Raw genomic sequence first — 23,225 nt, forward strand, 5'->3', positions numbered from 1 at the left:
CAGTACAAAAGAAGAGAACAGTTGTTTATACAAGATTTATTTTATACACATTGACCTACAAAATATACAGCAGTTAAAAATAATGGATGGGCAGAAAACTTACAGGAAAAATCACAGGAGATAATTCTGAATGTCTCAACTGACACGGTTACATCCATAGGCTGCCACTAAAAGCCAGTCTACGTTGTAGTAGGAGTTACTGAAGTTGCAACATCGTTGCAGTTTTAGTCAATTAAAAGAGTTTGAAACTATTACAAAAGCATCTTGAACAACTTACAACTCTTAAAACTCTTTACAGTTTAGCTAATTCAAAAGTTACACTTTATGCACAACATCCACATCTTGCTTTTAACACTGAATAAAAAAAAAAAAAAAAAAAAGTTATTTTATTGTGGCACTATTTTCTTTACCAAATCTGAAGTTATAAATTTTCAATACTAGTTTCATATTTGGACTATTATAGCATAAAAATCCACTCAGAATGGTCATGTGGACTTCAGATGCAGTACAACCTTAGTTGGTAAGATACAAGCATATTTAAAACAATTTTTTAGATATTAAAATCTGGAAAGAGCAGTGTTGTGAACCAGATCACACCAGGAGCTATGTATTACCACAATGGAAGTGGCTGGTGCACTATACACACAGTCTGACAAATGTGATCCTTGATGTAGTTGCAGTTCTTAAACAGCGAGACCAGTTTTCTCCAGGACAGACAGTCTTTCTGCAAGCCTTTAACCAATTCCAAAAAGAATGACCAGGAGACAAGGACAGCTGTAATGAGTAAGTGTGCTAATAAACCATCATGGGAATGGTAAGTTTCTTTCAATACTGTTCATGAGAATGAAAAAATCCATACAGCAAGTATTACTTCTTTTCCTGAACATTGGCATCCATCTGCTATTTACAATAGTTTATAAAGACACACGAGGTTTGATTTTCAAGTTCAACTTCATAACCGATTAACATGCTCCACCTGTATGTTCTCTTCTAGCTGAAGTAAAAAAAAAAGTGACACTAATACTGAAAAAAAGAGATAATCAGAAGTAGCAAAAGCACTGATAATATGATAACAAAGAATTTGGATAAATATTCAAGAAGTAATATTGCACACTTTCACTGTCAACTGTGCAAGACTTTCACTCCCAGGCAGTGACAACCAGTCCTGTTTGTTTTTTTGCTGTCACACTACCTTAAAAAGGTCATTTTTGGTTTCCATGGCAGTGGAAAAAAACTGAAGGAAGACAGCCCTTATTGAACATGAGGCCTAGGTTTCAAAATTAATTTTCCAGTCTGCAAGACAGGGGGGGGGGGGGATAAGTTTAGACACTGAAAGTTGAGCCCAACTTCAATTTTACAGGCTAAGTTTAGAATGACACACAGAACAATACTAAGTATTCTACATTCCAGTTTTACAGACACACAGAATTCATTAAGGTGTATTCATAGAATGGTTTGGGTTGGAAGGGACCTTAAAGCTCATTCACAATTCCAACCTCCTGCCATGGGCAGGGACACCTTCCACTAGAGCAGGTTGCTCCAAGCCCCATCCAACCTGGCCTTGAACATTGCCAGGGATGAGGCAGCCACAGCTTCTCTGGGCAACCTGTGCAAGCACCTCACCACCCTCATAGTAAAGAATTTCTTCCTAATATCTAAGTCTCCCCTCTTTCATCTTAAAGCCATTCCCCCTTGTCCTATCACTACATGCCTTTGTGGCAAGTGCTGTTCAGAAAAAAAACTCCGTGTCTTTTCCAGTTATTTGCATTAAAAACAAAACAAACAAAACCAAACCAAAACAAAAAAACACAACACCAAAACAAAAAAACCCAAAAAACCCCCCCACAACATACACAAAAAAACAAGTTTTAGGCAATGACTAATACTTACATCATCACAGGACATGTTATATTCTGCCAAAACAGTTCGACATCGGGCTGCTATACTGTGTGGATTGTGTCAAGGAAAGCAGCTAACACTGGTACACAGAACAAGTAAAAACCAAAAAAAAAGCAGTATTAGTATAGGCTTCAATAACTGTAGTAACTGCAACACCTTTAATCTGACAAACACAATTGAAGGATACATTGATGGTGCCACCACTCTTTTATGTATTCCAGCAAAGAACAAGCCTATTAGGGTAATACAGCTAATTGTAAAAAATGGGTGATTCCAAAGTGATGTGAAAAATGACACCTAGGAAAGAAATCAGATTAGTCCCACTGCATACTTCATAGTTCACTTAAATAAAAAATAAAATAAAAAAAAAAACCCACACTGCTCCTAGCCATTTCTGAGTACTTGTGAACTGTTCTTTAGATAAGCATTCAAGGTGCACATATTGGTAGACATTATTGTCCCAGGACATATCCCAGAAAAATTCGAGACAGCTCAAGAGCCTAACTGAAAATTATCTCCCAGTTTCATAGGAGAAGCACATTTAGCCTTTCAGTTTTCAATACTATACCACTTGACTGCCACACACTACGTTTGGGATTAGCCTGATCTTTACCTTTTGTGTCTCTGGGTCTATTAACCAGTTCCAGGCACCAGTTGCTGTGCAGACTGACACCACTATCAGAATCACTGATAAAGAAAAGAACAAGAGTCATAAATAGTATACCTCCTATCAACAAGCATTTCTTTTTCATCAGCAGCTTACACATTTCTTTCTTCTCCCACTTCTGAGGGAGGAAAAGTTTCTAGTTGGAAGGTGGAAATGAGAATAGGCAAAGAAACTTATTATGTGAAACCATAAAGATTCTGTACCAGTTTCCTGGACAGGACAAATAGGTACTAAAATCTAAATTCTGTCAAGTAAAAGCATCCTGATGCTTTGAAGAAACAAAAGTTTCTAAAATAACACAATTAGCAAAAATATGAGTTGGAAGACTGGAGTAAGAGTTGTACCCAACTTTCTGTATGCTCTTTGAGCTTATGCAGTCTGGGAAACAGAAATGCAGCACCATTACATTGCAGAGCAGAACTAAAGTATCTATCCCACTAGCTCTTCTGCATCAGAAAAGCCTGAGGCATCAGCAACAGCAGTTTCAGTGGCACATCTGAGTTGCAGTATGCTCTCCGCCACAATCAACACAATTACAAGCAAGGAAAGCCAACACAGAGGAAAAAAAACCTAAACACACACAAAATTTAAACAGGAGTCAGAAAGCATGATAGCATTAGCACATGAAGATTAACAAAAACCTGTACACATCCAGAATGGCTTAGGAAGAATAATCAATTCACTGTAAATGGATAATGCTAGGTACGTACTAGAGTAACACAAGATACTAGACTGATTTTGAGAGACTACAAAAGTAGGGGTTGATGGAAAAAGAAAACAGAACAAATATAGAGAAAGCTCCTATTGTATTGTACAGCCATGAAGCCTTGCAGCTTTCATTGGACATTTGGCAGTTGAGTGTTTTCTGTGGAGGCTGAAGTTCTGATGCAAAAAGTCTTTTATGGGGAAAAGGGGGGAGAAAAAAAGCAACACAAAAAACAAAGAGCCAGAGTTACCAGCCTTTGGGGTCATAGGGAAGAACATGAAAACAAACCCCACATATTCATGAAATACTACTTTCAGGTTTGCAAGACCGCTATAATTTACTACTAAGTTACATATTCCTTCTGCATATTACAAAATTAAAGAGTAACCCTAACAAGTTATGCTTTCAAAAGAAAGTTGGAAAAGAACTGTCAAAAGCATAGGGGTGCTTCTCTGTATAAATACTTTTTTTCCTAGGATAACAGAAGGAAAAGTTAACATTGAGTTAAATCCTCCATTGTAAAGAAAGTAAAAAGTCCCTCTTTTATGTGAATTACAAAATTATGAAAACAAGCAATAGGAAAAACACATTAACTAGTGAAAACAATACTAGTTATGCAAACTTCAGTTAAATATGCTTAGAAGCTTCCAGTAATTTTTTTCTCTCCCCCCCCCCTCCCCCTTAATTATATCTGACAGCAAATAGCAATTCTGGAAGCCAAATTCATTCCCACAGTAGGTGCACACAAGTTGCCTCCCAGCTGCTCTGAAACAATGGGGTTGAGGGGGGTGCTAGGGTTTGGTTCATTGTGTTTTGGGGTGGGGTGTATTTTCTGTCATTTTTGCTTCTTAAGTAGTCATTCCTCCACGATATTAACCTCTTGGACTCTCAGGAAAAAAGACGCTATATTATATGTAAAAAAAAAAAAAAAAAAAAAAAAAAAAAAAAAAAAAAAAAAAGGCAAAGCACAGCAATATGTTGCCACCATGGATTACTGATCCCAGAGCTGGCAGCATATCTGTGGTACTTCTTGCCTTCCCCCCACCTTCAAACTTGCCTGTTAGAAAAGAGATGAGGACATATATTCTGCCCTTATGGCATACTGCTGTAACTTTTTCACCTTCAGTTTAGAAGGGAGAAGAATAGAAGGACTATCTCACTCAATCATATTTAGTTCAAGTAACTATAGTGACTGTCTGGGAAGTCTGAGCCTTCAAAATAACAACCACCCACCAAAACAGGAACAACTACAACAACTTATTGTCCCGACTATTTCCAGAATAATTCAGCCTTGAGCCAGTTCAATCTTGACCTCGTTTTTCTAATTTTGGCTAAAGCGTTAGTTATCTTGAGGTGGTAGTTGTCTTCTACGATTATCTTGTTGCAGAGTGTTTGAATGTATGCCATAGAAATTTTAAAGAGTTTAAGCACAGATTTTTGTTTGGGCAAACATAAATCAAAGATACACACTGGTAAATCTTTAAAAAGAGAATCCTATTTATTCCCTGGAACATCAAACTTACTTCTCCAACGTCCTGTAGCTGGTTGCAAACATGCAATATATTCAGTAAGTCTTCTTTCAAAAGCTTTGAGATCTGAGGAGGATGTATATCAAGCATAATTAGATCTTGATCTATTTAGTCAAATTTTAATGTAGAACATAAAAGAAATTTACTTTTCCCCTGTGCATACCCACTTCTTAAACAGGCAGAGAAAACCAATGCAATGGTCATTTAGATGCAATAAAAGCACAAAGTAGCTTCGTACATCTTTAGCTAAAAAGTACAATGATGGAGTTATACCAAATACAAGAAACATTCCCACTTAGAGAAAAGAAAATCATTAATAGTTGATAAATGAGAGTATTTTAGAAATCTTTAAAAATATTGAGAATTAGATTCAGAATAGCTTAAATAGCTCCTCCACACAGAAGTATCACAGTTTGGAGTACTGAATCCATCAGTAAACCATTAAGTTCCATTATCTATATAATCACAATTTAAAAAAAAGTTCACCATTTGCTAGCTGTTCAAGGGATTATTTGTGGCAGCACAGCTTTGATTACTTTTGTAGGAACTTTTAGTGCCTTGATATATATACACACACATATGTAAAAAACCAACAGCAAACACTAGATTCCCCCCCCCCTTATTGCCATCATTCTCCCATGGTCTTTCCATTGAAATTGCTGTTAAATGCCAGGCAGCATTTCAAGCATATACTCCTAGTTTGTTTAAAAAAAAAAAAAAAAATCTTAGCCACCTAACATTTTTCTACAAGGAGGTGTTTCACCTGAAGCCTATGTTGGATTTTCCCTTCTGTTCAAGGTCAGGATTTTACAATATTCCAGTCAAAGCTAGAATTCTACCTGGAATTAGGTTTTTCCTAGCATAAATGTAACTTTCAGCTAAAGTATTTCAGTTTGCATCACTGGAAATTTTTTCCTTCAGCTTGCAACTATTGCTAAATTATTTACCATGATAAAGCAATTAGAGAATAAGATTAAAAGAAATATACCTCTTAAGATCATTACTAATGCAGTTTTCCAAATGGTAAATTTACTCTTAATTAGTTTGCAGGTGAATTCATGGGGGAAGACTACAGCATCTTGATTGCACTGCCAGCAATTAAAGCTAATTAACTGTTCCCTGAGTAGCAGAAACCCCTACAGCTAGTCACTGAAGTGGGGGGGGGAATATGAGGCATCACATGAAAATCTGCTACTTGAGACACAGCAGCCTCTAGGCATAACATAAAGCTGCCTATAAAAAAAGTTCCCAGAAAACACTTGTATAATGTAAACAGCATTAAAATAAAAAACAGGAGGAAAAAAAAAAACAACCCCAAAACCAAACCACCTTTCAAAACACAGGACCTTAAAAGTTTAATGTTATTTTTGGCTATATATGTTCTAGGAACCTTCTCAGAGCTTATCGGTTTGGCAGAAGGCAGCTGTAACTAGCAAGGCACACTTGTTAAATCCCTACAGCTTGTACAAACATATCAACAAAGCTGTGACAGTACCAGACTATGATTTTGTTGACATGTCTACCTCTAGTATCTGTGAGAAAACACCTGCTAACTCTGAGACACTGATGAGTTTCTAAAACCTCTACCAGCCTTGGTTTTGGACACTAAAAACTCCTTTCAGATTTTTGACATCCTGTAAGCTGCGACTTCAAAGAAGTAGCAACCCAAACCACCAACATTCTTTGGCGAGTGAGGGCTACTTGAAGACATGTTCTTCAAATGCAAAAGAAGCCTTGGCAAAATGTAATATTAAAGGTAATGGGAGAAGGGATTCAAAGCTGGAAGAAATGCATTTCACATGAAAACCAGTGAGCAGAGAAGCAGTGTCACAGTTCAAGCCCAGTCAGTAACTCAGAACCATGCAACCACTCGCTCACTCCCGCCCCCTTTTTTCCTCCCCCCACTCCCGGAGGGATGGGGAGGAGAATCAGAAAAATGTAACTCCCACAGGCTGAGATAAGAACAGTCCAGTAACTAAGGTATAATACAAAACTAATGCTGCTACCACCAATAATAATAATGATAAGGAAAATAACAAGGGGAGAGAACACAACTGCTCACCACCAGCCGACCGATATCCAGCCCAACCCGAGCAGTGATCCGGGCCTTCCGGGTAACTCCCTCCAGTTTATATACTAGGCATGACATGCTGTGGTATGGAAGACCCCTTTGGCCAGTTTGGGTCAGGTGTCCCGTCTCTGCTTCCTCCCAACTTCCCCTCCTCACTAGCAAAGCATAAGACTGACAAAGTCCTTGATCGGAGTAAACAATACTTAGCAAGAAGTGAAAACATCAGTGTGTTATCAGCACTATTCTCAGACTAAGGTTGAAAACACAGCACTGCACCAGCTACTAAGGAGAAAAACGACTGCTAACACTGAACCAAGGACAGTATCCACCCCTTATTCCATACCATTCACGTCATGCTCAGATCCCATATTTTAAAACATAGCATCATTTGGTCTCATATATATATACACACACAAAGAAAGAAATATCATTCCTTAGTCCATGGACCAATCCCTATAAAGTTGCTGAATTCATCCAGTCCATGATGTCAGGCTCCATCTCTTGTAACAGTCTTTCGGGGCAGGAGGGACGGTGTGTACTGTTCGGTTGTTGCCTGCTGATGATTCCGCCAAACTCATCTGGTCACTGCTGAGCTCATATGGTTTCCTCAAAATTCATTCTTTGTTGAGGTGATGATCAGTGCGAAGTCAAGGTCAGTCGCTGGTGACCTGAAGACATCTAGCTGGTGGGCTATAAAAGTGTTATAGAGCAGGCAACAGCGTACAATTGAGTTCATTGGCTGTTGTCGTGGTTTGAGCCCAGCCGGTAACTCAGAACCACACAGCCGCTCGCTCACTCCCCCCACCCCCCCCCTTCTTCCTCCCCCCGCTCCCGGAGGGATGGGGAGGAGAATGGGAAGAATGTAACTCCCACGGGTTGAGATAAGAGCAGTCCCGCAACTAAGGTATAACACAGAACCACTACTGCTACCACCAATGATAATAACGATTAGTGAAATAACAAGGGGAGAGGATACAATTGCTCACCACCCGCCGACCGATACCCAGCCCGACCCGAGCAGTGATATGGGCCTTCCGGGTAACTCCCCCCGGTTTATATACTGGGCATGACGTGCTGTGGTATGGAATACCCCTTTGGCTAGTTTGGGTCAGGTGTCCTGTCTCTGCTTCCTCCCGGCTTCCCCTCCTCCCTGGCAAAGCATGAGACTGAGAAAGTCCTTGGTTGGAATAAACATTACTTAGCAACAACTAAAAACATCAGTGTTATCAGCGTTGTTCCCAGGCTGAAAGTTAAAAAACACAGCACTGCACCAGCTACTAAGCAGGAGAAAAATGACTGATATAGCTGAACCCAGGACAGCTGTTTTCCCCCAAAATCAAATCCCCTTGAGGTACACATCGGACTTCCCCATCTTCCTGCATTACCCACCAAGTATATCCAGGTCCCTGAGCAAAAGCAATCCCACGAGGGGGTTTGCCTTTACCTGAAGCAGGAATAACCCAGACTGTCTTCCCCAACAAATTCTTTAGGTGCACCACAGGAACTTTAGCCCCCTCTACAGTACATAAAAGTTCTGACTGGGCTGGGCCAGCCCTGTTGGCAGATCCCCTAGTGTTGACCAACCAGGTGGCTTCTGGTAAATGTGTATCCCAGTGTTTGAATGTCCCAACACCCATTGCTCTCAGGGCAGTTTTTAACAGCCCATTGTACCGTTCGATTTTCCCAGAGGCTGGTGCATGGTAGGGGATGTGATATACCCACTCAATGCCATGCTCTTTGGCCCAAGTGTCTGTAAGGTTGTTCCAGAAATGAGTCCCACTGTCTGACTCAATTCTCTCTGGGGTGCCGTGTCACCACAAGACTTGTTTCTCAAGGCCCAGGAGAGTGTTCCGGGCAGTGGCGTGGGACACAGCGTATGTTTCCAGCCATCCGGTGGTTGCTTCCACCATGGTAAGCACATAGCACTTGCCTTGGTGGGTCGGTGGGAGTGTGAAATAGTCAATCTGCCAGGCCTCCCCGTATTTGGACTTCAGCCATCGACCTCCATACCAGAGAGGCTTTAACTGCTTGGCTTGCTTAATTGCAGCACATGTTTCACATTCCTGAATAACCTGGGCAATAGTATCCATTGTTAAGTCCACCCCTCGATCACGAGCCCATCTATATGTTGCATCTCTGCCTTGATGGCCTGAGATGTCATGGGCCCACTGGGCTAAAAATAATTCACCCTTATGTTGCCAATCTAAATCTATCTGAGCCACTTCCATCTTAGCAGCTTGATCCACCTGTTGGTTGTTCTGGTGTTCCTCAGTGGCCCAACTCTTGGGGACATGAATATCTATGTGGCGTACCTTCACCACCAGGTTCTGCACCCAGGCAGCGATATCTTGCCACAATGCCGCAGCCCAGATGGGTTTACCTCTGCGTTGCCAGTTGCTCTGCTTCCATTGCTGAAACCACCCCCACAGGGCATTTGCCACCATCCATGAGTCAGTAGAGATATAAAGTACTGGCCATTTTTCTCATTCAGCAATGTCCAAGGCCAGCTGGATGGCTTTCACCTCTGCAAACTGACTCGATTCACCCTCTCCTTCAGCAGTTTCTACAACTTGTCGTAGGGGACTCCATGCAGCTGCCTTCCATCGCTGACAGTCCCCAAGCACCAGAGGGGCCCACTGGCCTAGATACTTGCCCATACTGTCCTAAATACCCTGCCACTCATCACTGTCTGGCTTCAGGGAAAATCTCTTGGTGGTCCTCCTATATTGTCATTTAATCCTAGACAAGACCTGAGCCGGACCCTTCTTAGCTTTTGAGATGGGACAAGATCAGGTGTTCTCAGTGTGGTCACGCCATAGGCAAAACACAAAAAGGAGCAGGATGCTTTCAAGGACATTGAAAGGATGTTCAAGATCTTTAACTTTTCCAGAATCTACTCCCACTATAAATAGCCTGGTGGGGGAGCAGAGGATGTGAGGGATAATCTCTTTCATAGGTTGAGCCCCCCCCCCCCCGAAGGAAAGAAAAATAAAGATGTGTAACTACTAACAAATTCCATTATATACCCCCCCCAATTATAGAGGCAATGACTGCGCTGAAAACGCAAGCCAGCCTAATTTCAGGAACAATTATTCTATTGCATTTCAAGTCATTACCATGAAGTACAGCGAAACAAGAACCTTAGCCCAGGCCCCCCAGCCAATAAGCACCAAAACAGCAAATACTGGCTGCAAGTAAGGTGTGACATGTTGAAACTCTGAAACCAAGCACAACTCTGAGAGCAAATAAATCAACATTGTGACGAGTGACTATTAATCCAAAACAATGAATGCTTATCACAAATACGATTAGACACACTCTGGTCAGATCTGTCGTTATCTCAACCCTTTGTACCCCACGTTGGGCGCCACAAAGAACTGTTGTGGTTTAAGCCCAGCCGGTAACTCAGAACCACGCAGCCGCTCGCTCACTCCCCCCCTTCTTCCTCCCCCTGCTCCCAGAAGGATGGGGAGGAGGATCGAAAGAATGTAACTCCCACAGGTTGAGATAAGAACAGTCCAGTAACTAAGGTATAATACGAAACTACTGCTGCTACCACCAATAATGATAATGATAAAGGAAATAACAAGGGGAGAGAATAGAATTGCTCACCAGCCGCTGACCAACACCCAGCCCGACCCGAGCAGCTATTTGGGCCTTCCGGGTAACTCTTCCCAGTTTCTACACTAGGCATGACGTGCCATGGTATGGAATACCCCTTTGGCTAGTTTGGGTCAGGTGTCCTGTCTCTGCTTCCTCCCGACTTACCCTCCTCCCTGGCAGAGCATGAGTCGGGAAACAGAGCCCTTGGTGGGAGCAAACATTACTTAGCAAGAACTAAAAACATTGGTGTGTTATCAGCACTGTTCCCAGACTAAAGTCGAAAACACAGCACTGCACCAGCTACTAAGAAGGAGAAAAATGACTGCTATAGCTGAACCCAGGAGAAGCAGTTACCGCAGCACAAGAGGATTTTACCACGCTAAAGTCGAGAAGGCGCACCGAGAGGCGGCCAGGCAATTCTCCCCCTGTGGGGAAGGCGGCCGGCAGGTCCGCTCACACTGCTCATCAGCATAGCTATTCCTTTCAAGGCGGCCCCAGACACCCCACCGAAGCTCGCCTATCCGGGCCGAGGAGGAACACCAACCTTAGAAGTACAGTACAGAAACGGCAGAGGCAGCCGAGGCCTCCCGCGGCCACTTCGCCCCTCCACAGGGAAGCACCGCGGCAAGACCCACCACCGGAGCAATGAAGCAGCGCGCTCAGGCCGCCCAGGCGCGAGCCTGGAAGCTCCCAGCACGCCAGAACATCAGCTCCAGGCAGACTCCATACAGCCACACTCACCCTCCGCCTGGTCCAGGGAGTTCATAGCTGGCCCCTCACTTCGCCACTACCAGCTGCCACACGCCACCCCAGACCGGAGCAACACCACACCCTACTGGCCAACTTCCTATTCAGCACGCACCCCTCAGCAAGCGCGGCTCGCATTGGTCACGGAGAAGGAAGGGGCGTGGCTCGGGCGTGGCCCCAGCCATTTGAGGGCGGTAGCGGCAGGGTGGTGCGTAATTTTAGGACTGTTATTGGGAGTCATTGGCGTGGTGGGGACTTAAGAGTTTATGGTTGTCGTCCTCTTAGGACGTGATGCTTACAGCTTAGCAGTGCCTGGTGTCTTCCCGGGGTGTCTTCCTCCGGGTGTGTGGCCACTATATCTAGTGGGAGAGGGGGTGCAAGGTGCTCATTCATCTGTGTCCACTCATTTCCATCACGTCCTTCCTCCTCGGCTTTATCTAAAAGCGGGTTTTCCTCAAGCGGTGGCTGTGCAGCACCGGAGGGATGTCCTTTAGATGGGACAGTGGCAGCGGCATGTCATTATGGTGTCCGCTGCACCGGCCATACCTCGGCGGCAGCTGTCGCCTAGAAGGTGGTGACATCTGAAATAGTGCTTAAAGGCTGGGGGTTTATAGGTTGCAAGTGTCCTGTCGGACATACAGAGATCAGCTGTCATCATGATCCCATGGCATGTATTCCTGTCTCCAGCAGTCCCAGCCAGGATACAGAGGTACCAAGCTGCTATTCTACTTACAGGAAAGCATTGAGGTAGAGTGACTTGATTAGTGAGCTCTCAAGGGACCAAGGCTCCCTGCGCTGCCATCTGTTTCCAGCTAACTCATACTGGAGGCTGAATGGGTATTTTGTGGTCCAGTAAGAGTTCTGTGCTGCCATTCTCCAAAAGCAGCCAGAGGGAACTGTGGTGCTCTTGGGGTAGGATGAGATGTTGGCATGGGCAGGACATGACTTGTGTGCAAAGACTATTAAAGGGAACCTGGGAAGTGGTGAAAATGATTTATAATTGTCTGCTCTCATTGATTTTAAGTGTAATCATAAAATTGTGTCTTCTAGAAAGTCTTAAGTTATTCTTAAGTGGTGGCTGGAGTGCAGAACCTGATCGTGAATGTACCCAAGAATTGGGCCGCTGAGGAACATCAGAACAACCAACAAGTGGATCAAACGGCTAAGATTGAAATGGCTCAGATAGATTTAGATTGGCAACATAAGGGTGAATTATTTTTAGCCCGGTGGGCCCATGACACCTCAGGCCATCAAAGCAGAGATGCAACATATAGATGGGCTTGTGATCGAGGGGTGGGCTTAACAATGGACACTATTGCCCAGGTTATTCACAAATGTGAAATGTGCTGCAATTAAGCAAGCCAAGAGGTTAAAGCCTCTCTGGTATGGAGGGTGATGGCTGAAGTACAAGTATGGGGGGGCCTGGCAGATTGACTGCATCATATCCCCTATCATGCACTAGCATCTGGGAAAATCAAACGGTACAATGGGCTGTTAAACTACACTGAGAGCAATGGGTGGTGGGACTTTCAAACACTGGGATACACATTTACCAAAAGCCCCCTGGTTGGTCAACACTAGGGGATCTGCCAACAGGGCTGGCCCAGACCAATCAGAACTTTTACGTCCTGTAGAGGGGGCTAAAGTTCCTGTGGTGCACCTAAAGAATTTGTTGGGGAAGACAGTCTGGGTTATTCCTGCTTCAGGTAAAGGCAAACCCACTCGTGGGGTTGCTTTTGCTCAGGGACCTGGATGTACTTGGTGGGTAACACTTAAACAACGAGGTGAGCTGTTGTCCTAGCAATACCAGAGAGGGACAAATCATGACAACATGCCGGGGCTTGGCCTACACCTACAGAGCGTCTCTAGAAAAAGATGTCTCTGGATCTGATGGCAAAGCAACACGCAATGCAGCTACTCAACCCCCAAGTACAGCAGCTACACCAACCCTGACAACAGACACTGCAGCCACGCCAGCCCCAATAACAGACAGTGCAACCACTTCAAGCACAGTGATAGACACTCCAGCTAAACCAAATGGCCAATTAGTGCCAATATCAATTGCCCCTGTAAGCAAGGGGAAAAGCAAACGAGAGGCACAAAGAGCAACTTGTGCAGCGAAAAAAGATGAAGACCCAATGTGCATATTAGAGGGGACAGCATCTGAACGAGAGTTATTAATACAGGAATCGGAGGACAAGGAGGAAGAAGAAGAGGTAACTACTCAACTCTGGACCTCAGCTGAGCTGTGGAATATATGAAAATATTTCAGCTGTCTTCCAGGGGAGCACATCGTCACCTGGTTGCTCTGATGCTGGGACAATGGGGCCGATGGTCACGAACTAGAAAGCAGGGAAGCCAAGCAGCTGGGATCACTTGCTAGGGAAGGGGGAGTTGGCAAAGTGATTGCAAAAGAGAAGCGAGCCCTCACCCTTTCGACGTGGCTCTTGGCAGCTGGGAAGGAGAGGTATCCCTACAAGGATGATGTTATGTGTCGCTTAGCCAAGTGGACCGCAATAGAGAGAGGCATCCAGTCCCTGGGAGAATCAGCCATTCTAGAGATGATCTATCATAGGCCAGATGCTGGGAATGCATCTGTAGATCAGGATGAAGTTGAATGTACATGACCCATGTGGCAGAAATTTACATCGAGTGCACCATCATCATATGCTCACACATTGGCATCAATAACCTAGAGTGAAGCAGCACCACCAACAGTGGATGAAGTGACTCATCAACTCTGAGATTTCGAAGACAATCTCACCCCTTCCATCATTTCAGCTGTGGAAAAACTCCTGACCCAGGAGTTCAAACAACTGAGAGACGATCTATCCAGCTCCCCACGTGTACAGACCCACATCTCAGTTATTAAAAGAAGGTGTCCTATTGCCCAAGAGGGAAGATATAGGAGGTACATGCCACGGACCACCCTATGGTTTTACCTGTGGGATCATGGAGAAAACATGAGAAAGTGGGATGGAAAACCTACCTCAGTTCTGGAGAAATGGATGTGTGAATTGAAGAGGAAGAAAACAGTCAAGGATGATGCTCCCAAGAAAGTTGCTGCTTCATTCTTCAGTGAGCAATTTCTTAGATGGATAGGAAGAGCTGATTTTATTCCAACTCCTGTGATGAGGAATACTAATTCCTTTCTACAAGACATAAGTGGACAATCTTATGATCACTATTAGAGGGGCCCTGCCTCCAGCCAGGTGGAGGAGAGGGACAATCGGGTTTACTGGACTGTGTGGATCAGATGGCCTGGCACATCAGTCCCACAGGAGTATAAGGCTCTAGTAGATACCGGTGCACAGAGTACTCTGATGCCATCAAGGTATCAAGGGGTGGAACCCATTTGTATTTCTGGAGTGACAGGAGGATCCCAAGAGTTGACTGTACTGGAGGCTGAAATCAGCCTGACTGAGAGGGAGTGGCAAAAGCACCCCATTGTGACTGGTCCAGGGGCTCCATGCATCCTTGGCATAGACTATCTCAGGAGAGGGTACTTCAAAGACCCAAAAGGGTACTGATGGGCTTTTGGTATCGTTGCCTTGGAGACAGAGGAAATTAAGCAGCTGTCCACCTTGCCTGGTCTCTCAGAGGATCCTTCTGTTGTGGGGTTGCTGAAGGTTAAAGAACAACAAGTGCCAATTGTGACCACAAGAGTGCACCGGCAGCAATATCGCACCAACCGAGATTGTCTGATTCCCATCCATAAGCTGATCCGTAAACTGGAGAGCCAAGGAGTGATCAGCAGGACCCCCTCACCCTTTAATAGCCCCATATGGCCAGTGCAAAAGTCTAATGGAGAGTGGAGACTAACAGTAGACTGTCGTGGCCTGAATGAAGTCACACCACCATTGAGTGCTGCCATACTGGACATGCTAGAACTTCAGTATGAACTGGAGTCAAAGGCAGCCAAGTGGGTTGCCACAACTGATATTGCCAATGCATTTTTCTCAATCCCTTTGGCAGCAGAGTGCGTGTCACAGTTTGCTTTCACTTGGAGGGGTGTCCAACACACTTGGAACCGACTGCCCCAGGGGTGGAAACACAGCCCTACCATCTGCCAAGGACTGATCCAGATGCACTGGAACAGGGGCAAGTTCCACAACACCTGCAATACATTGATGACATTATCGTGTAAGGCGATACAGTGGAAGAAGTTTTTGAGAAAGGGAGGATGATAATCCAAATCTTGCTGAAGGCCAGTTTTGCCATAAAATGGAGCAAGGTCGAGGGACCTGCACAGGAGATTGAATTTTTGGGAATAAAATGGCAAGATGGACGTTGCCAGATCCCCACAGGTGTGATCAACAAGATAACAGCAATGTCTCCACCAACTAACAAGAAAGAAAGACAAGCTTTCATAGGTGTTGTGGGGTTCTGGAGAATGCACATCCCAAATTACAGTCTGATTGTAAGCCCTCTCTATCATGTGACCCGGAAGAAGAATGATTTCAAATGGGGCCCTGTCAGGGTCTGATTGGAGAAGACCCCAGTGTGGCGTATTGTGGAGATTAACGGCACGGACTCAGTGCATCTTCATGCAGCGAATCACTTTATTGCCTATTGCTCTACCTTTTATACCATTCTAGCAAAGCTATCTTTAGCCTATTGCTCTTATGCCAAACTATTTTATCACATCATGTTTAGTTCCTGGTTTACAGTTTTGTTTTTTTCAACATTCTTCGTCGTTTCACAAACAGTCCCAAAATAACCAGTTCCTTATCTTTCTGTTCTCCTACTCCTGTCCAGCTGGGTTGCTCTGCTTAATCACACAGTGTACTTTGCTTCTTCTTTAACTCTTTCTTCTCCAGCCAAGCAGTTACTTCTCTTTGGCAATAATCAAATAGTTTCCATCCTCTCCTACATCTCCCCCTTCTTTATTTATCTGCGAAAGGGCAAGGTTCGCATATAACTGTGTGACCATAACCTGATTCATACTTTGTTTGATTGATTGTTGAACACAAGAAAAAAGTCAAGGAAGACATAAGGCAATCATTAATACAGCAATTAGAGCTACTAAAATAAACCACATTGTGGTCTGGTTAGTCACATTGGCAAGTGTGAGCCAAACATTGGTGTCAGGCAACACAGGTGATTTATAGGAGCATCCTCCTTAACCACAATTGAAGATGATAAGAAGGGCTGAATACAGCATGCAGGAACCCATCAGGGCTGATTGCCTGTGGAGACACAAGCATAGCCCCAACCCCATGTTTTATCTGGGCGGCCAGTGCAGAGGCTAAAGCTGCTGCATGGTGTCCTGTGGTTCCTATATTCTGACATGCTCGAACCATATCTGCCAAGGTAGGGTTATGACTGCGAAGAGGCTGTAATGCTCGCTTGCAGTTGTCATTGGCATTATCATATGCTAATTGCTTTAGTAATAACTCTCGAGCCTCTTCATGCTCGACCTGTCATTGTAAATCATTTTGAAGGCGATCGACAAAGACAGGATATGTCTCCTTTGGACCCTGCAAAACCTTGGCAAAAGATTCACTAGAGGTGCGTACGGACTCAGGTATTTTCCAGACCGCTTTAAGCACAGCCTCCTTAATCTGTAAATAAGCCTCCCTAGGATACCCAGCTTGCGCAATAGGAGCTGCATAATTATTCTCCTCAGCTAACTGCTCACAGGAAATAGCAAGTGCCTGATTAAGATTGTCTCTCGAGGTCACCACACACTGCTCGCGAAAGTCGGACATCCACATCATATACTGAATTGGGGTGAGCAATGATTTCCAGTCATGAGGTGTAAATACGTAAGATTCTGCTGTCGCTTCAAGAAGGGACATGGCAACTATACTATGAATTCCTCCTTCCCAAACGGTCGTACGCAACTCTTTAACAGCCTCATAAGGCAATGGTTGCCATTCAGGAGTCTAGTGTGGCTGATAGATAACCGGGCATGCCACCGCTACCCCCATGTCCTCCCGATTAAGAGTTTCCCGCCTGCAGTCCTGCCATCGGTCCTCCAGACGCCACCCCTGCTTACCCGTAAATGTCTGTAACTCAGCAGGGGGAGGAAACAAGTCCGGCTCCTTCTCCAGATCTATAAAACCAGGATCAAAGGGGTCTGTAGGGTCATCAGGGTCATCACCCAACTCAGCCGCTCCTGACAGAGGTGCTTGTGCTGCGAGGATCATCGTGGTCAGCAGTGAGGACTGCGATGACAAAGGAGGCGCAGATGGGGAGACAGAAGGGGGCACGGGGGGGGCAGCTGGTGATGAGGCTTCAGGAGATTTTACCCCCTCACGAGCATCGGTAGCTTCCTTAGACGTGACGGCATCAGAGGCAGCGCTGGTCTGTATCTGGAGAAGAGTGGTCAGGATCTGCCACCAGGTTGCCAAATGCTTCCCTGCTGTGGGGTCCCTGTTTGAAGCAGCATCATGCAGACGTTTACCAACAGTTTGCCAAGCGGGGATTTGGAAAGTGCCACCAGCTGGAAAGTCAGGCACTTTATCACAGATCCATTCTAACAAAATCACAAGTTGCGGACCCAATATGGGCCGATGTTGAGCTTCAAGCAGACTGCGCATTACTTCAAGACTGCACTGCTGATCTCGGGATAACTTCCCTCCCTTGGTTCCCAACCGCTCACCTGCTTAACAGTGATGGATGCACAATATCAAAATTTCCGCGGCTCCTGGTTCAGTCGGGCTACGCCACCAGTTCGGGCTCCCTGAGCCTCCTATTCATGTCCCTGTTCAGGCGCCATTTGTGGCGTATGAAAGGCACAGACTCAGAGCATCTTCATGCAGTGAATCGCTTTATTGCCTATTGCTCTAGCTTTTATACCATTCCAGCAAAACATACTTTTAGCCTATTGCTCTACCTTTTATACCAAGCTAGTTTCAGCACATCATGTTTAGTTCCTGGTTTACAGTTTTGTTTTTTCCAACATTCTTCGTCATTTCACAAACAGTCCCAAAATAACCAGTTCCTTATCTTTCTGTTCTCCTGCTCCTGTCCAGCTGGGTTGCTCTGCTTAATCACAGAGTGTAATTTGCTCTTCTTTAACTCTTTCTTCTCCAGCCAAGCAGTTACTTCTCTTTGGCAATAATCAAATAGTTTCCATCCTCTCCTACACCCCAGTGTCGGGCCCTGTTTCAGTTCATGATCCCAAGACTGAAATTAAGACGTAAACGAGGTCAAGTACCATAATTGATCAGTTGGTTTATTACAAAAAGACAATTATTATTAAAAAAGGGAAATTATTGTAATAAAGTTGATAGTGATAGGAGAGATCGGAAAAAAGGTAAAAATGAAGCAAGAATTTGAGGTGCAGGGAGAGAGAAAGAGGCTGTCACCACCGTGGATCCAGTGGCGTCCCAGGGATCCATTGTCATCGTTGGAGGTGGTGGGAGTCCTTCAGGGTTCATAGTCGGTATTGGAGCAGTGTCCCCCAAGAATCCATAGTAGTCATCAGATGTGGTTGTCCTTGTGGAGGTGTCCTTCTGGAGTTGTCCCCTTGAAGGTACCCTTGGAGGTGTCCTGATGGAGTTGCCCTCATGGCGGTGTCTCATGGAGGGTGTCCCTCAGGGTTGGTAGTAGTAGTCGGTGGAGAGTGTCCTCACGGAGGTGTTCTTCCGGAGTCATCCTCATGGCAATGGCTCCCCATGGCAATGGCTTTTCTTCGCCATTACCTTTTCCCCCTTTAATAATGAGCTTTGGGGAGTACCTCTGTTCTTCATGTCATGTATTACACGTTCCTGGTGGACCAGTTTCCCTGGTCTTCAGCTCTTCAACTGAACGTGTCTGCAGCAATTCTTGGGATAATGGGCAACAATTCCTTACACCAGTCCTCGAGGTAATGGACGGAAGAGTTCTAGCTCTTTCCCACTCATCCCTCAGGCAATCGACAGTGGAGTCCCAGTTCAGCTCCTCACACCCTTCTCCCAGGCAATGGATATTGGAGTCTTATATCAACTCCTCCCAACCATCTCTGAGACAAAAGATAGGTGGAATTCCATCTCAGCTTCTCATACCAATCTTTGAGACAATGGATGGTGGAGTCTGACTTCAGATCAGTCTCTCACAGGCCCTGAGCAACAACAAGCCTTTGAACAAATTAAACGAGAGAGAGTTCATGCAGTAGCCCTTGGACCAGTCTGGGCCAGGCAAGATGTGAAAAATGTGCTTTACACTGCAGCCAGGGAGAATGGTCCTACCTGGAGCCTCTGGCAGAAAGCTCCAGGGGAGACTTGAGGTCAACCCCTTGGCTTTTGGAGTTGGAGATACAGAGGATCTGAGGCCAGCTATACTCCCACTGAAAAAGAGATACTGGCAGCCTATGAAGGGGTTCGAGATGCTTCAGAAGGGATTGACACTGAAGCACAGCTTCTCCTGGCACTCCGGTTGCCCGTTCTGGACTGGATGTTCAAAGGCACATCATGCAACCGATGCTACATGGAGTAAGTGGGCCGCACTAATTACACAGCGAGCTCGAATAGGAAATCCCAGTCATCCAGGAATTCTAGAAGTCATCAAGGACTGGCCAGAGGGCAAAGATTTTGGGATGTCACCAGAAGAGGAGGTGATGAGTGCTGAAGAGGCCCCACCATATAATGAACTGTCAGAGAGTGAGAAGCAATATGCCTTGTTTACTGATGGGTCCTGCTGTATTGTGGGAAAGCATCAGAGATGGAAGGCAGCTGCATGGAGTCCCCTACAACAAGTTGCAGAAACTGCTGAAGGAGAGGGTGAATGGAGTCAGTTTGCAGAGGTGAAAGCCATCCAGCTGGCCTTGGACATTGCTGAACAAGAAAAATGGCCAGTACTTTATCTCTCTACTGACTCATGGATGGTGGCAAATGCCCTGTGGGGGTGGTTGCAGCAATGGAAGCAGAGCAACTGGCAACGCAGAAGTAAACCCATCTGGGCTGCTGCATTGTGGCAAGATATCGCTGCCCGGGTGCAGAACCTGGTGGTGAAGGTACGCCACGTAGATGCTCATGTACCCAAGAGTCGGGCCACTGAGGAACACCAGAACAACCAACAGGTGGATCAAGCTGCTAAGATGGAAGTGGCTCAGTTGGACTTAGATTGGCAACATAAGGGTGAATTGTTTTTAGCCCAGTGGGCCCATGACACCTCAGGCCATCAAGGCAGAGACAAAACATATAGATGGGCTCGTGCTAGAGGGGTGGACTTAACAATGGACACTATTGCCCAGGTTATTCAGGAATGTGAAATATGTGCTGCAATTAAGCAAGCCAAGCAGTTAAAGCCTCCCTGGTATGGAGGACAATGGCTGAAGTCCAAATACGGGGAGGCCTGGCAGATTGACTATATCGCACTCCCACCAACCCGCCAAGGCAAGCACCATGTGCTTACCATGGTGGAAGCAACCACCGGATGGCTGGAAACATACATTGTGCCCCACGCCACTGCCTGGAACACTATCCTGGGCCTTGAGAAACAAGGCTTGTGGCCACAGGGCACCCCAGAGAGAATTGAGTCAGACAGTGGGACTCATTTCTGGAACAACCTTATAGACACTTGGGCCAAAGAGCATGGCATTGAGTGGGTATATCACATCCCCTACCATGCACCAGCCTCTGGGAAAATCGAACGGTACAATGGGCTGTTAAAAACTGCCCTGAGAGCAATGGGTGTTGGGACATTCAAACACTGGGATACACATTTACCAGAAGCCACCTGGTTGGTCAACACTAGGGGATCTGCCAACAGGGCTGGCCCAGCCCAGTCAGAACTTTTACGTACTGTAGAGGGGGATAACGTTCCTGTGGTGCACATAAAGAATTTCCTGGGGAAGACAGTCTGGGTTATTCCTGCTTCAGGTAAAGGCAAACCCACTCGTGGGGTTGCTTTTGCTCAGGGACCTGGATATACTTGGTGGGTAATGCGGGAAGATGGGGATGTCTGATGTGTACCTCAAGGGGATTTAATTTTAGGGGAAAACATCCAATGAACTCAACTGTATGCTGTTGCCTGCTATATAACACTTATATAGCGCATCAGCTAGATGCCCATCTCTACTACTCTGGGCTTTGAAAATACGATATGTGCTGTCATGATCATCAGCAGAGAATAAAGTCACGGGAAAAGCCAGCAGCAGCAGTACTGTCCTCAGGTCACCATTGACTGACCCTGACTTCCCTCCACCCCAACAAAGAATGAACTTTGATGAAACCAGACGAGCTCAGCAGTGTCATCAGCAGGCAACAACCCAACACTACACACCATCTCTCCTGCCCTGAAAGACTGTTACAAGAGATGGAGCCTGACATCATGGACTGAATGAATTCCGCTAACTTTATAGGCATGGTCCATGAACTAAGGAAATGATATCTGTCTCTGTGTGTGTGTATATATATGAGACAAAAACAATGGTATATTGAAAAATGTGAGATCTGAGCATGACATGAATGGTATGCACAAAGGGGTGGATACTGTCCTGGGTTCAGCTCTAACAGTTAATTTTATCTTTCTTAGTAGCCAATGCAGTGTAACGGTTTTGACTTTAGTCTGAGAACAACAGTGACGACACACCGATGTTTTAGTTGTTGCTAAGTAATGCTTACTCCAGTTAAGCACTTTTCAGTCTCTCATGCTCTGTCAGTGAGGAGTGGCACAAGAAGCTGGGAGGAAGCAGAGACAGGACACCTGACCCAAACTAGCCAAAGGGATATTCCATACAACAGCAATTCATGCCCAGTATATAAACTAGGGGGAGTTACTTGGAAGGTCCAGCTTGCTGCTTGGGTCAGGCTGGGTATCGATCAGTGGTTGGTGAGCAATTGTATTGTGCATTACTTGTGTTTATTGTTTTCTTTTCCTTTTCCCCTTTTAGTTTTATATTCTTTCCCCTTGTTATTTCCCGTATCATTATTATTATTAATGGTAGCAGTAGTAATTTTGTATTATACATTAGTTACTGGACTGTTCTTATCTCAACCTGTGGGAGTTAGTTACATTCTTTCGATTCTCCTCCCCATCCCTCCAGGAGTGGGGGGGGAAGGAGTGGGGGGAGTGAGCGAGTGGCTGTGTGATTCTGAGTTACCGGCTGGGTTTAAACCATGACAGAAGCACACATTAAGTTATTGAAATTAACTTCTTTGATGCATTAAATACATCATAGGTATTACTTGCAGTCATAATAGGCACCGTACTCTTTTCTGAAAGGAGTCAAATTTTAAAATGCTTGCAGTGTCTTTAAAACTGAAAACTAGTTTTTATATCAGGTATTTCTGGTGTGTGACAGCTGCTTTTCATAACTGTAGGAGAAAATTTCTGCTGGTAGTGAATAACAAATTCTGATGTGTACTTATCAGTATGTCAGAGTAATTAAATCTGTTATTTTTGCAAGACGGGCTGTCTAATGCTTTCACCGTGGATTGTATAGTGGAGCACTTTGCTGTCTGAAAGGTTACACAGTGACTTCAGTATTATGCTTTTCTGACAGTGCTTGTTTGACTTGCTCTATCATATCCATTATATGTTGTTAGATGAGTTTTCATTATTGAATTTGTTCATTCTATGAATTAATTCATAAATTCAATTTTGCCAAGAAACAATACCAACTATAGAATTTAACTGAGCAAATTTTCCCTGCAGTGCAAAGCGTGGAATATAGTCCTGTGCTTGAGAACTAAGTGGTGTCTTTCTGCAGGACCTGCCAACTTATTTTTATCTTGCAGCTTATTCATTCATTCATTCATTCATTCATTCATTCATTCATTCATTCTTTTCATTAATGTATTAGCTAAAACCATTAGGAACTAGCTGTCAGCCTGAGAGTAAGTAATAGAACTTAATATTTTTCAAGACTCACTCTAATACCTGTTTTTTAAAAACCTAAGTGACTTCTGTGGTAAGTAATAGTCTAATGGTAGTGCCTTCTCTGAATAGCTAACTAGTCCTCAAAATGATTGCAGCCTACCTATGCATTTATTTTGCTGTTGATACTACACTGAGGGCTGCACACACTTATAAATTACCCTGCTGCTGTCTATGTGAGATAGAAGATTGCAT

At 44.6% G+C, this 23,225-nt stretch overlaps 1 protein-coding gene across 1 annotated transcript; it reads right to left on the reverse strand.

The window, feature by feature from the left end:
• Nucleotides 1–937: 937 nt before the first annotated feature.
• On the reverse strand, nt 938–11,242 carry LOC115619089 (nuclear envelope phosphatase-regulatory subunit 1). Its single transcript, XM_030511118.1, has 6 exons — nt 11,217–11,242; nt 4,796–4,867; nt 2,513–2,586; nt 2,087–2,196; nt 1,891–1,945; nt 938–1,293 (listed from the first exon to the last, which is right to left on the reverse strand). Exons 1-6 carry the CDS (start codon nt 11,239–11,241, stop codon nt 1,252–1,254), a joined length of 378 nt encoding a protein of 125 aa, XP_030366978.1. The 5' UTR covers nt 11,242; the 3' UTR covers nt 938–1,251.
• Nucleotides 11,243–23,225: the final 11,983 nt, after the last annotated feature.

This window comes from Strigops habroptila, chromosome W (genome assembly GCF_004027225.2).
Source record: "Strigops habroptila isolate Jane chromosome W, bStrHab1.2.pri, whole genome shotgun sequence".
Taxonomy (NCBI): Eukaryota; Metazoa; Chordata; class Aves; order Psittaciformes; family Psittacidae; genus Strigops; species Strigops habroptila.

Bases quoted from the DNA above. Each gene is read 5' to 3' on its own strand.
- LOC115619089 (XM_030511118.1), bottom strand. From the start codon at position 11,241: ATGAACTCCCTGGACCAGGCGGAGG. The intron at 2,197-2,512 runs GTAAAGATCAGG...TTTCTTTCCTAG, and splicing joins TAGACCCAGAGACACAAAAG to GTGTCATTTTTCACATCACT. The intron at 1,294-1,890 runs GTAAGTATTAGT...CCTGTCTTGCAG, and splicing joins ATAACATGTCCTGTGATGAT to ACTGGAAAATTAATTTTGAA.